This window comes from Mirounga leonina, unplaced genomic scaffold (genome assembly GCF_011800145.1).
Source record: "Mirounga leonina isolate KUSES-001 unplaced genomic scaffold, KU_Mleo_1.0 Mir_173, whole genome shotgun sequence".
NCBI lineage: Eukaryota > Metazoa > Chordata > Mammalia > Carnivora > Phocidae > Mirounga > Mirounga leonina.
The window spans coordinates 15319176-15333986 of NW_023270447.1; the positions used below are offsets into that span (position 1 = coordinate 15319176).

The window sequence follows — 14811 nt, forward strand, 5'->3', positions numbered from 1 at the left end:
TATTTTTAAATTTAAGCCAAGGAATGTCTGCACATTGCCCAGCTTGGATGATGTGGTATGCCTAACTGTTTTCATGTTGATTTTCATGCCACAGTGAGCCCCTTCAGGCATGAAAACAACCAAGGATTATTTGCTTCTCTGTTCTTTCTTTTTTGGCTCTCTTGTTGTATTTTCATCACACTCTCCAGCCCTTCCAAAAGCAGTCTGTCAGGATTTACCAGTGAATCTCAGCTTTCTTCTGCTCGGCCACCATTCAAGGGCATCCTAAATCTGCCCCTCTCAAAGAGGAGCTCATTGGCATGGGCCCGATTCTCAGTTACATAACTGATTTCTTCATTTTCTAGAAGCTTCTTCTGAGCTTTGCTTTGCACTATCATTCCATCCAGATCTTTCCCTTCTGTGAACTCCTCTTCAACTTCTTTTTTTTTTTTTTTTTTTTAAGATTTTATTTATTTATTTGACAGAGAGAGACACAGTGAGAGAGAGAACACAAGCAGGGGCAGAGGGAGAGGGAGAAGCAGGCTTCCCGCAGAGCAGGGAGCCCAGTGCAGGGCTTGATCCCAGGACCCTGGGATCATGACCTGAGCTGAAGGCAGACGCTTAACGACTGAGCCACCCAGGCGCCCCACTCCTCTTCAACTTCTAAGTTAGCATTTAATTGTTCTCTAGTCATCGTAGCTCCATTACTTTTCTCCTTCCCCAGATTAGATTGTGAGCAATTTAAGGTCCAAAAACAGTCTTCTGGCTTTATCATGACCCACCACGGAGTTTAGCAATGTGTCAGGTGCTTAGCGAGGTCTTTGATTAATAACTGGCTTGTAGGGAACTGGAACACACCATGACAGAAATTAGCAGCTCCTGATCCCAGCTCCCACTGGAACACTGCACTGTCTTCCTCCTTGGTCAGCTAAATATCTCCTCCTTAACTACCACCCTCTTGTCCCTCTTGATCCCACTGAAGGTGAATGGAATTCAGGGGCCCCTTGAACTGCTTCCTGGCTCATCTTTATTAGTGGGACTCCCTCCCTACTAGCCAGGTATGCCATGTCCTCTTACTTATCAGAGAGCACAGGACCTTGGACCTCCCCTCCTCTAAAAGTGCCATGGCAAGTTCAAAACCACTCAGTTCCCTTCAGATTGAAAAGGATTAGGAAACATAACCAAGCCTTAGGAACTCAGGTCTTCCTTCATTGCCATTCTGCCAAAACGCCCACTTGATTCTTAAGGAAAATGTTATTCACTGAATCATTTTTTATTTTTTAAGAGGATCTGCAACCATCTATGTCAAATTGCTTTCTTTTGCCATTTCCTTAGATCACAAGACCTAGATATCAGAGCAGGATTTTACTGATCATAATCTGAATGCCTATCCTTTGAAGTTATTTATTTCTGAATTTGTTACTATTTTTTAAAGTTATTATTATTTACAAATGGTTATAATTATTTGTAATTAAATTATTCACAAATTTGTTACTATGTTTCATTGAATAACTGCGGTGAGCTGGGCACTGTGGATGGTGGAGATGACTATGAAACATGGATGGCATTTATGTTCAGAGGAGTATAGAATCTAGGAGATGGGGCACCTGGGTGACTAAGTTGGTTAAGCGTCCAACTCTTGGATTCGGCTCAGGTCATGATCTCATGGGTCGTGGGATTGAGCCCCATTTTGGGTTCCATACTCAGTGGGGAGTCTGCTTCCCCCTCTTCCTCTCCCTCTGCCCCTCCCCCTGCGTGCGTGCACGTTTTCTCTCTCTCTCAAATAAATAATCTTTTTTTTAAACAATTCTTTTTTTTTTTAAGATTTTATTTATTTATTTGACAGAGAGAGACACAGCGAGAGAGGGAACACAAGCAGGGGGAGTGGGAGAGGGAGGAGCAGGCTCTCTGCTGAGCACGGAGCCCGATGCGGGGCTTGATCCCAGGACCCTGGGACCATGACCTGAGCCAAAGGCAGACGCTTAACCAACTGAGCCACCCAGGCGCCCCATAAATAAATAAATCTAAAAAGAAAAAAAAAAAAAGAATCTAGGAGACAGGCATGGCCCCAAGTCCAAGGCTAGGAAGGAGGGATCATGTGGACTGGAAACGGAACTGACTTGCCTCACGGTTCAAGCCAGAAACACCAGTGTGATTATTTGGAGGTATTTTAAATCCTTGGCCCTCTTTTGGAGGTGAGAGCAGGTTAATGAGCCATTATCCCATTATTCCCAGCTGCACAGACTACATAGTAAAGAATATGGCATGAGGTTCAGGATGTCTGTCAGAATGATTCCACAAGGCAGGAGTATCGAATATACTTCAAAGAACCCAGAACAAATAGTCCTTTAGGTCAGTTTTTAAATCAATAGCAGATCAGGCACTACAAGAGGAAGCCTGTTTCCCAGCCAAACAGTGAACAATCCAAAAAGTCCAGGCTCCCACAGTCTCTGGGGGGTAATTAGAACTTGTTCAGTAATCAGCTAATTTGGATTTCTGAGAATGATTCTAAACACAAAATGATAAAAGTTGGGTAAAGTAAACCATTGCTTTCTAATCGAATCACATAATTCAATTAGAGAATCATAAAGTTAGAGGTGCTGGAGGGTATTTTTGGTGGGTTTTTTTTTTTTTGTCTTTTTAAGGAAAAGTTATTTAAAAGCAATGCTATTAAAATAAAACAACTCCCAGCTAAAAATATACGGTAAAACATTTATCTCACTAGGGACCTGAAAAAAGTTAAGTATCCAAGTTGGAGTCTAGCCCTCATTAGAGTAATAAATTAGTTTTGGAACTCTGAAGTCATTATTTGATTTCTTTTGTCTGCATAGCCAGTTCAGATTTGGCGGGATTGTTTGCCTTATTTGTTGGCAAAACACTGTAAACATCCAGGTTGGTTGCTGTGTTTTTATTATAAAGCACAGGAAAATTACTTTCATCAGAAGAAATGAAGGGTTAGGATAAATTGTGAGTAAACAAGAGTTTGGGTCAAGTTCAAATATGGCCTCTATTTATCCTACACTGGAAAAATGAGACAATTCTATATTTACATTTAGCAACCCTAATACTTGTAATGAACGGGAAAGATTCTTCTGTATTGTTTGCTTAATTTTGTTTTGTTGTTTAATCAACAATACAGACACAAGCAAGGGTTGAACAATATCTTACCAGATGATACTTTTTCCTGTAATATCATTTTTGATCTTTAACTTTCCTTCCAACTTTAAGAGTCTTTGATTCTTTTTTTTTTTTAAGATTTTATTTATTTATTTGACGGAGAGAGAGAAAGAAAGCGAGCACAAGCAGGGGGAGCGGGAGAGGGAGAAGTAGGCTCTCTGCTGAGCAGGACCCTGGGATCATGACCTGAGGTGAAGGCAGACGCTTAACCGACCGAGCCACCCAGGTGCCCCAAGAGTCTCTGGTTCTTGATTCTAAAGTGATGTACTAGGAAATTCCACCAAAGAAGGGCTGCTTGGAACAGGCCCAGTTGGCCCTGGAGCATAGATGTTCTCAAGAGGGGAACCCGGTATATGATGATATAGTATGTGACTAACTTACAGAATATTGCCTGACTAGAGGTCCCTCAGAACTTTCCCTAACTCTGCTAATACACCCTCGGGGACCACCAAATCTGGCATTTGCATGTCTTAGTAACAAATATGGAGAACTAATTATTATTTAATGAGCAGCAAATTCTTACTGAGCTCTCCTACAATAACCTGGTAGCTTACTCTAATAGGAGAAAATGACTATAAAATAGTTCATAAAAGTTTAGTTCCAACTCCACTTCTGATTGAGTTTGATGGTATTATTTCCCTAAACTAGAGATTTGGGGTTACCATGACATTCACCAAAAGATCCAAATCACATTTACGTGAAAGTTCATATGATGAAACAATAATGAAATTAAGTTGGGTTAAATGTTTTCATTATTTTTTATTTTTATCACTTTTATTCATTAAAAGTGAAGACTGAAACAATAATCAAATTTAGTTTTTGAATTTCAATGATAGGGGATGATAGAGAATCTTAATCCTGTTTTATATGGAAGTAATGGGGATCTGTAAGTTACTAGGCTAATTTAGATGCCTGCACCATCCCTCATTCTTTTCTGAGTTGGTTTTCTGATCATAGTGTGGCCAGATCAGCACACAGTAATCTAAATATATGGTCAAAACAATTCCTCTGACTTTATTCAATTTCTTTGTTTATATAGTGAAGAATTTTGCTTGTTTTTATTTCTGCTAGGCCCTGTTGGAATTTGAATCCTATCTTCCAAATTTGTACAACTTTTCACTAACTATGGAATGATATTCTGATATTTTTTTCCCTTCCAGTCAGCAAGAACTTCCTTTTCTTTGTAGAACTTAGAATAGCAAAAAGAACTAACTCATCCTTGTAGTATTTCTAAATCCATAATCTACAAATGAGTAGCTAATGGCTACCTTAGCTAATAGATAGCTAATAGAAATACCAGGATACTAGCTTGTTTCTTTCTCTCATGTTTTTAAATAGATTTCATTTTTTAGAGTAGTTTCAGGTTTATAGCAAAATTCAGCAGGAGGCACAGAAATTTCCCATGTACCCCCTGCCCCCACTCAGGCATAGCCTCTCTCATTATCAGTGTCCCCCACCAGAATGGTACATTTGTTACAACTGATGAACCTACACTGATAAATCATTATCACCTACAGTCCATAGTTTACATTATCTTTCACTCTTGGCGTTGTACGTTCTGTAGGTTTTGACAAGTGTATAATGACATGTATCTAGCATTTTAATGTCATGCAGGATGGTTTCACTGCCTTAAACATCTGTGCTCTGCATATTTATACTTAGTATGTACCATTCTTATGGGTTGTTTTATTTGCATTTCCCTAATGACATATGATGTGGAACTTCTTTTCATATCCTTATTTGCCATCTATCTGTCTTCTTTGATGAAGTGTCTGTTAAGATCTTTGGTCCATTTCTTCTTTAAAAAAAAAAAAGATTTATTTATTTATTTATTTGGTGGGGGGACAGCACTAGCAGGAGGGGCAGAGGAAGAGGGAGAGAGAATCTCAAACAGACTCCACTGAGCGTGGAGCCTAATGCAGGGCTTGATCCCAGGACCCTGAGATCATGACATGAGCTGAAACCAAGAGTCGGATGCTTAACCGACTGCACCACACAGGCACCCCTAGTCCATTTCTTAATTGGTTTGTTCATTTTCTTATTGTTGAGTTTTCAAAGTTTTTTGTATATTTTGGATACCAGTCCTTTACCAGATATGTTTTTTGTAAATATTTTTTCCCAGTCTCTGGCTTCTCTTTTCATTCTCTTGACAATGTCTTTTGAAGAACAGAAATTTTTTTATTTTATTGAAGTCCAGCTTATCAGTTATTTCTTTCATGGATCATACCTTTGTTGTTATCTCTAAAAAGTCACGAGCAAACCCAAGGTCACCTGGATTTTCTCCTATGTTATCTTCTAGGAATTTCATAGTTTTGCATTTTAAATTTAGATGTATAATACATTTTGAGTTAGTTTTTATGAAGAGTGTAAGATCTGTATCAAGATTCATTTTTTTGCATGTGGATATCCAGTTGTTGAAAAAACTATCTTTGCTCCATTGTGTTCCTTTTGCTCTTTTGTCAGATATCAATTGACCCTATTTATGTGGCTGTATTTCTGGCTCTCTGTTCTGTTCTTTTAATCTATGTGTCTATTCTTTCACCAATATCACACTGTCTTGATTACTGTAGTTTTATAGTAACTCTTGAAGTTAGGTAGTGTTAGTCCTCCAACTTTGTTCTTCTTCAGGGTTGTGTTGGCTATTCTGTATCTTTTGCCTCTCTATTTAAACTTTAAAATCTATTTGTTGATATCCATAAAATAATTTGCTGGGATTTTGACTGGGATTTCCTTGAATCTGTAGACCAAATTGGGAAGAACTGACATCTTGACAATATCAAGTTTTCCTATCCATGAAGATGGAATATCTCTCCATTTATTTTGTTCTTTGATTTTGTTCATCAGAGTTTTATAGTTTTCTTCATATAGACAGGTCTATACATATTTTGTTAGATTTATACCTAAGTATTTCATTGTTTAGGGTGCTGATATAAATGGTAATGTGTTTTTAATTTCAAATGTCAGTTGTTCAGTAGGAAAGTGATTGACTTTTGTGTATTAACCTTATATTCTGTAACCTTGCTATGATCACTTATTCTAGGAATTTTTTGGTCAGTTCTTTCAGATATTCTACCTAGATGATCATGCCATCTGCAAAAACAGTTTTTTATTTCTTCCCTCTTAATCAGTACACCTTTTATTTCCTTATCTTATTACATTGGCTAAGACTTCTAGTACAGTGTTGAAATGGAGTAGTGAAAGGGGACATCCCTGCCTTGTTCCTGATCTTAATGGGAAGACTTCTAGTTTCTCACCATTAAGTATGCTAGCTGTAGGTTTTCTGTAGATATTTTTTATCAAATTGAGGAAGTTCTTATCCCTACTTTACCAAGAGCTTTTATCACGAACGGGTGTTGGATTTTGTCAAATGCTTTTTCTCCATCTATCCACATGATCATGTGATATTTCTTCTTTAGCCTGTTAATATGATACATTACATCATTTGGTTTTCAAATGTTAGAGAGCCTTGCATGCATGGGATAAATCCCACTTGATTATGGTGTATTGTCATTTTTAAACATTGTTAGATTTGATTTGCTAATATTTTATTGAGGACTTCTGCATCTCTCTTCATGAGAGATGTTGTTCTATAGTTTTCTTGTAATGTCTTTGGTTTTAGTATAAGGGTAATTCTGGTATCATAGAATGAGTTAGGAAGTATTCCTTCTACTTCTGTCCTCTGAAAGAGATTGCAGAGAATTGATATAATTTCTTAAAAATATGGTATAATTCATGAATTTCAATGTCATCCTTGCAGAGGGGCCATACTAATCTTCTCTGTATCATTCCAGTTCTGGTGTATGTGCTGTCAAAGCGAGCAGTTTCTCTTTTAAGGAAAAAAAAAATGCATTTTCAACAATGAAAATGCTCTGAATTTCCCAATACTACTTTCCACTTTTTTGGGTACAACTTCACTGTGTGTATCAATGATAAAGATGGCTGCATTTCAACTTTATACTTTAGTGAATGGAAGACATATGTACTACAACCAAGATATCGCTTAGGAGAGGGGGTGGGGATGATTGAGGACAAGTCTAGGCTGAGTCCTATGTTTCTGATTTGGGTAAATGAGTGAAATGATCTTAAGGGAAAGGCTCTCAGCTTTTCCCCATTGAGGATGATATTCACTGTGGGTTTTTCATAGATGGATTTTATGAACTTGAGGAATGTTCCCTCTATCCCTATACTCTGAAGAGTTTTAATCAGGAAACTGCATCAGTTGAGAGGACCATATGGTTCTTCTTCTCTTATTAATGTGTTCTATCACATTGATTGATTTGCGAATATTGAACCACCCTTGCATCCTGGGGATAAATCCCGCTTGGTTGTGGTGGATGATCCTTTTAATGTATTGTTGGATCCTATTAGCTAGGATTTTGTTGAGAATTTTGGAATCCATAAAGGAAACAGTCAATAAAACAAAGAGGCAACCCACAGAATGGGAGAAGATACTTGCAAATGATACTATAGATAAAGGGCTGGTATCCAAGATCTATAAAGAACTTCTCAAATTCAACACCTAAAAAACAAATAATCAAGTCAAAAAATGGGCAGAAGACATGAACAGACACTTCTCCAAAGAAGACATACAAATGGCTAACAGACACATGAAAAAATGTTCATCATCATTAGCCATCAGGGAAATTCAAATCAAAACCACATTGAGATATGACCTTACACCAGTTAGAATGGCAAAAATTGACAAGCCAAGAAACAACAAATGTTGGAGAGGTTGTGGAGAAAGGGGAACCCTCTTACACTGTTGGTGGGAATGCAAGTTGGTACAGCCACTTTGGAAAAGTGTGGAGGTGCTTCAAAAAATTAAAAATAGAGCTACCCTATGACCCAGCAATTGCACTACTGGGTATTTACCCCAAAGACACAGATGTAGTGAAAAGAAGGGCCATATGCACCCCAGTGTTCATAGCAGCAATGTCCGCAATAGCCAAGCTGTGGAAAGAGCCGAGATGCCCTTCAACAGACGAATGGATAGAGAAGATGTGGTCCATCTATACAATGGAATATTACTCAGCCATCAGAAAGGATGAATACCCAACTTTTACATCAACATGGATGGGACTGGAGAAGATTATGCTAAGTGAAATAAGTCAAGCAGAGAAAGTCAATTATCATGTGGTTTCACTTATCTGTGGGACATAAGGAATAGCATGGAGGACATTAGGAGAAGGAAGGAAAAAAGGAAGGGGGGGAAATCAGAGGAGGAGATGAACCATGAGAGACTATGGACTCCAAGAAACAAACAGGGTTTTAGAGGGGAGGGGGAGGGGGGATTGGTTAGCCCAGTGATGGGTATTAAGGGGGGGCACGTACTGCATGGAGCACTGGGTGTTATACGAAAACAATGGATCGTGGATCACCACATCAAAAACCAATGATGTATTGTATGGTGACTAACATAGCATAATAAAATAAAATTAAAAAAAAAAATGAGTGAAATGAAGGTTTAGCTTTAGATACATGCTGAATTTCTGCCACCTTTGGAAGTGGGGACATCCCAGCGGGCCAGTGGCTGTACTGTTAAAGCACAGAGAACAATCTGGATTAAAACATTGATTTGGCAACAGTTGAAGGGGATGGTTATCTAAGAAGATAGTTAGGAAAGCTTTCCTATGTAAAGTCCATTCAAGAAGATAGAGTTAAAAGCGTTGGGAGGATGGATCTAGGAGGAAGAAATGTAAGGCCAGGATGGCAGTGAGGGTGCAAGAGAGAATTGCTTATTAGAGGCACTAACTACAAAATTACTGTCTTTTTTTCCTCTTTGTGAATGTTGAAGGCTCATTCAAAGTTAAGACTTATAACTTCAAGTTTATTACTACTATTTCTGATTATCTGGCTTAATAATTTCAGATGCCCATTAAAGTTCAGAGACTATAGTTTATAGCTTTTTATTTTGGAATCATTTAAAATTTACACAAAAGTTGCAAAAATAGTAGAGAATTCCTATATATCATTTCATCCAGCTTCCACTAGTGTTAGCACCTTTTGTAACCATAGTACAGTTATCACAACCAGGATATTAACAGTGGTACAGTACTATTAACTAAATTACAGTCTTTATTTGGATTTTACCAGTTTTTTCACCATTGTCCTTTTTTTGTTCCAGATCCAACCCAGGATCCTACACTGCAGTTAGTTATCAGAGCTCCTTCGTCCTCTACTTTGTGACATTTCTTCAGTCTTTTCTTGTCTTTCATAACCTTTACACTTTAGAAAGGTACTAATCAATTATTTTGCACACAAAAGAGGCTACCGTAGTATGTATCCTGGGATTCATTCTTACACTATTTAGGAATGAAAGTTTTAGGTTTTCTAAAGACTATTTAATGTTTGTGAAGATCCTGATGTTTACATACAGCTGCAATTATTGTGATGTCTTACTTCCGTGGGGATCTGTAGTTATTTGCAAATTCCTTTTCCCTCCTTTACTACAAGGAAATGATGTATCTTCTGTCCTATTTAGTACAGCAGTCTCTCTGTCTCCAGTAATGATATGTGAAGGATCAGGTGAGGAATAACTTAGTGCCTATACAGTTCCTAAGTTAATACATTTTTACTTTATAAGTCATTTTGAAAGCCTTATACAGGTTCCTCAAAATGTTAAACATAGAATTACTATATGATCCACCCAATTTCACTCCTGGGTATACCCAAAATAATTGATAGCAGGGGCTTAACCAGGTGTTTGTACACCAGTGTTCAAAGCACAGTAGCCAAAAGGTGAAACAACCCAAGCGTCTGTCAACAAGTAAATGGATACCAAAATGTGGTAGATACATATCATAGACTATTATTCAGCCATAAAGGGGAATGAAATTCTAATACATGCTACAATATCTATAAACCTTGAAAACGTTGTGCTAAATGACATAAGCCAGACAAAAAGGGAAAATATTGTATAACTACAGTTATAATCCCAATATAATTCAGTTATGTAATTCTAATAGGCAAATTCATAGAGACAGAAAGTAGAATAGCACTTACCTGGGGCTGGAGGAGGGGAAAAGGGGAGTTAGTGTTTAATGACTACAGAGGGGTTTTTTTTGTTTTTTGGTATGATAAAAAAATTCTGGAAATGGTAAGTAGTGATGGTTGCACAACATTGTAAATGTACTTAATGCCACTGAATTGTACACTTAAAAATGGTTAAAAGGGTAAATTTTATGTTATATATATTTTACCACAATTTTTAAAAAGCCTTAAATAACCATAACTTTCCTGCCCCCCATTTGTTGGATTATTTTAATCCAATATATATTTTTTTCATATTTCACAGATTAGATTTTTCCCGAGAAACCTTAAATAGAATTATTATAGTAAAGCTGACATTATAAAAATTGTATTTCATCTATCATTAGAAATTTGAAAAAGTGTTATCTCCAATTTATTTGAATATAAGATAAATTCTGGTACTGGTGATTAATTAGATGAAGATCAATAATATTAGAAACATAAGTTTATTCTGACTAGAAGTTCAGTTTACTTGTTGGCTTGGGTTTCATGATGACCATTCTTATAAAGTTTAGTTTCTGAATGATCTGCCTGCAGAATATACCACTTCTGTTCATCAACCTCATGACAGTATGCCTCACATTCTCCAGAAGTAAAGAGTGAGATACATGCTTAACTGCAGGGACTAGGGACATGCAGATTAATGAGCTTCAGATTTGTCACACAGTTTGCTAGCTTGTTGAGTGTCATGAATTCCATCAGAATAACATGGGAGAGGGAAGAAGTAATTTCTCAAAAGAAGGGAATGCTGGGTAAAACAAAGATGTCTACCATATCAGGTCAGTTCATTAATTCACTAAATGGATATTTATTGAGCATCTGTTATGTGCTAAGCACTGTTCTAAGGGCTTGGGATACATCAGGTAACAGACAGATGTCCCTGCTCTCGTAGTTTATCTTCAAGCTGGTCTGGCCAGCTGCAAAAGCTTGTTGGAACTTGAGCAGCCAATAGAAGTGACATAAAGTGCTTAGACATCTGAAGTTAATCTGTCCCTTATTTCTTGGTCAGTCACTTGAGGCCACTGCATTAATGGTGGATAGCAAGCTAGTGTTTGTGCCCTAGTGATGTCTTTGTAGAGTTGTGCTGTGGCTTCCAAAGTTTCAGACCAGTGGATGGTGTCACTGTGGTTCAAGAGTCTCTAGCATCTAGAATGGAGAGATGAACTGGCACTGTTTCAGCCCCAGGACACAGCATGTTGGCAAGAGCCAGTCAAGTTATTTCAGGGTTTCAGTCTTGGACCAAAATGGGATGAAAAATCTGGAGCCTAGATGGAATTATCCATACAGTGGGACTCAAGCAGAAGTTCATTGGATACACAGGAATGCAGGGGCTTTCCACACACACATCAGATCCATGCTTAAGGGAGAAATACTAACTCCAGTTTATGGGCCAAGCCCCTGGAAAGGGTGGCATACCTGCCAGTCTTGGTTAGATTGACTTGGGACATGGGCAGGCCCAGTCTATTAAGAGAAAAATGATATCTTCAGACAAGAAATGACTGTAGAATGGCAGTAAGCACACACTGTCAGCAAACAAAAATACTTGTGAGTGTCTATTAACCAGACCCACATTTTCATTTAATCCTCAAAACAAAAACAAAGGAAAAAAAGGCACTGAGATCAGAACTGTAGTTGCAAGTATTAAAAATTCAGATTTACCTTGCTTAAACAAACAAAAAATTTCAGTATTGGCAATACAGTGATGATTAAGACAGATCCTCCCCTGCTCCCTTCTCCATCCTAATCTCACTGTGTGGAGTGATAACGCTTTCCCCTTTTGGGGATATTAGGAGATTGTTTCAGTTCTGGAAATCACATTTAGTTCTAGGCACCACACTTTTAAAAGGCCACTGACAAATTGGAACATGTTCAGAGGAAAATGACCCAGATGATGAGGGAATATGAAACCAAGTTATATGAGAAACAGTTGGAGGAAGTAGGGAGATTTTAACTTCAAGAAGAGATTAACCAGAGAGTATTACAGAGACCATAGTTTTTAGATTCTGGAAAAGATACTACACAGGCTAGGGAGCCTCCCAGAACAAGGGCCACTGTGGAGAAGATAAAGGAAGAACATCAAAAAGAACTTGATAAAAATCAAGGGCCATGCCAAAAGAAATGGACCTCATTGGAGGCGTATCCCAAGGCCCACATCTCTGGAGTTATTCTAGCAGAGGATGTCAGTCAGTGTCTGCTCACATTATACTTCCTCCATGGGTCTTTTCAGATCCCCCACGGCTAGTAATATCTCTTTCCCTTGTTCTCCCTTTGTACTTTTACCTCTCTGAGGTGCTTCCATGATTTGCCTTGTATTTTAGTTCCATTTATATATGTCTGTCTCTCACTAGTGATTCTCAACCCTTTCAACATAATGTATCCTTTATATAACAAATACTTTATAATATGCCCTTTCCTATCCTGAACTGAAACTCAGAGTTAATATAACCCTCCTCTGCATCACAGAATTCCAAAAATGCAATATAATGCCCTAGTTGTAATACAAAGGAGAAATAAAAAGAAAGTAATTAATAATCACATTACATGTTTTACAGTATCTCCAGGCATGACCACACGAGAAGATACAATCAGGTAGATAGATTAGAATGTGGAGTCACCATGATTAGGACAGCCATAATGCAGACTGATGCAGGTGCATTGTATTGGTAACTCAAAAACTGTGAGTGGCTTTGCTGCCTGTCATGTAATTATCTTTATTCTTGTGGCTTTTTTTTTTAATTTATACCTTTTTTATTTTAAAATATATATTACAGGAGCACCTGGGTGGCTCAGTCGTTTAAGTGTCTGACTTTAGCTCAGGTCATGATCTCAGGGTCCTGGAATTGAGCCCCACGTCAGGCTCTCCACTCAGTGGGGAGTCTGCTTCTCCCTCTCCCTCTGCCCGTCCCCCTGCTTGTGTGCTCTCTCTCTCTCAAATAAAATCTTTAAATATATATATTGTATATATATATAACATATATATGTTAAAATTGACCATTCTAACTATTTTTAAGTAGACAGTTCTGTGGCATTTAAGTACATTCCCATTGTGGTACAACCATCGCCACTCCCCATCTCCAGAACTTTTTCAACTCCCCCAATTCGTGATGTAATTTTCCTAAATAGTGAACAGCTAGCTCTTGGTAAAGGTCCAAACAAAACAAAGTATAGTCTTTGCTCAGTTCCCATGGTAGTTCTATTTGGGAACATTCAATGTGTATATGAAACATGCAAAAAATGTTTTTTATCTTTCTATGTGAAAGAGAATTAGGTTCTAAGCTCAAATAATTATAAGTGGAATATCACCTATACGAACATCCAGTGGGACACAGGATAGTGCTTTGCTGTCTTAAACAGTCCCAAATATTACAGAATGTCTGTATCCATGGCCCTTGTCCACTAAGCGCAAATAACATCCCCCCACCCCTGCCATTGTCACAACCAGAAATGATCCTATTAGTTTCCCAATACATTGTCACCATTAAGAACCAGACTATACAGTACATAAACTCCGGGAAGGCAAGACCCAGTTTTGTTCTCTTATAACCTCCTTAGTACCTGCTACAAAAGCACTCAGTGTTTGTTAAAGTTGAGAATGCCACAGAGAGGATGCTCAGATATCCTTCAGGTTGTCTCTTAACTCAGCTTTTCTAAAACTGAACTAAGGTGTCATCTTCCTTTTCTCTACCCCCACTCCCAGCCTGTCTTACCTCCATCATTGTTAGTCTTTACAACAATCTAAAGCGTTAGCAACTGTGGACTCCCCTCCCTCACTGCACACATCCAGCTGGTCACCAGATCTTTTCACCTCTGTCTTTCGTCCCTGGCCTCTATTTCCCCTGCTCCAGCCTCCTTTTATGTCTTCACCCAGGCTATTGTAATAGCCTTGTTTCCCACCCGCATACTCTCCCCGCTTCAAATACACACTCTGGGCACTCCGCACACACGCCAAGCCCTCCATGCTTTTGTAGTATGGCTTCCTGTGCCTAGAGCAGTGTTACCTTTTTTACCTAGAAAATTCCACCTCGTGCATCAAGACCTGGCTTAAGTGTCTCCTCCTCAGCTCCCAGACCGAAGACAGAATTACTCAGTCTGTGTCTCTGTTCATATCTTTGTTGTGGCATTTCTTGCATTAAACTTTATTTGTCCACATGCCCGTGGTCTCTGCCAGACTGAGTTCCTTGAGTAGAAGTTAATCGCTCAGGCTTTGGAGACAATGGCTAGAGTTTGAAGGTCACATGATTTAACAGTTCCGTGGTCCTGGGCAAAGCCCCAGTTTTCTTATCTGTAAAATGGGGATAATGTGGGACACCTGGGTGGCTCAGTTGGTTGGGCGGCTGCCTTCAGCTCAGGTCATGATCCCACGGTCCTGGGATCAAGCCCTGCATCGGGCTCCCTGCTCAGCAGGGAGCCTGCTTCTCCCTCTCCCACTCCCCCTGCTTGTGTTCCCTCTCTCGCTGTATCTCTCTCTCTGTCAAATAAATAAATAAATAATCTAAAAAGTAGGGCGCCTGGGTGGCTCAGTTGGTTAAGCGACTGCCTTCGGCTCAGGTCATGATCCTGGAGTCCCGGGATCGAGTCCCGTGTCGGGCTCCCTGCTCAGCAGGGAGTCTGCTTCTCCCTCTGGCC

The 14811-nt window shown here is 38.8% G+C and overlaps 1 protein-coding gene and 1 non-coding gene across 6 annotated transcripts in view; one reads left to right on the forward strand and one right to left on the reverse strand.

Moving 5' to 3' along the window:
• ALG14 (ALG14 UDP-N-acetylglucosaminyltransferase subunit) overlaps positions 1 to 14811 on the forward strand; it is a 105442-nt gene that overhangs the window by 56820 nt on the left and 33811 nt on the right. Inside the window, exon 5 of one of the 5 annotated variants that reach the window (XM_035017978.1) lies at positions 9281 to 10171. The exons of the other annotated variants lie outside the window; for them this stretch is intronic. Within the exon in view, the coding sequence (XP_034873869.1) occupies positions 9281 to 9398 (118 nt within the window). The 3' untranslated portion in view covers positions 9399 to 10171. Of the gene's footprint in view, positions 1 to 9280; positions 10172 to 14811 lie in introns of those variants that run through there. 5 annotated transcript variants of the gene reach the window in all.
• LOC118020428 lies at positions 6871 to 6977 on the reverse strand. The gene has a single exon (XR_004681869.1). It is a non-coding gene; the product is annotated as a U6 spliceosomal RNA (small nuclear RNA).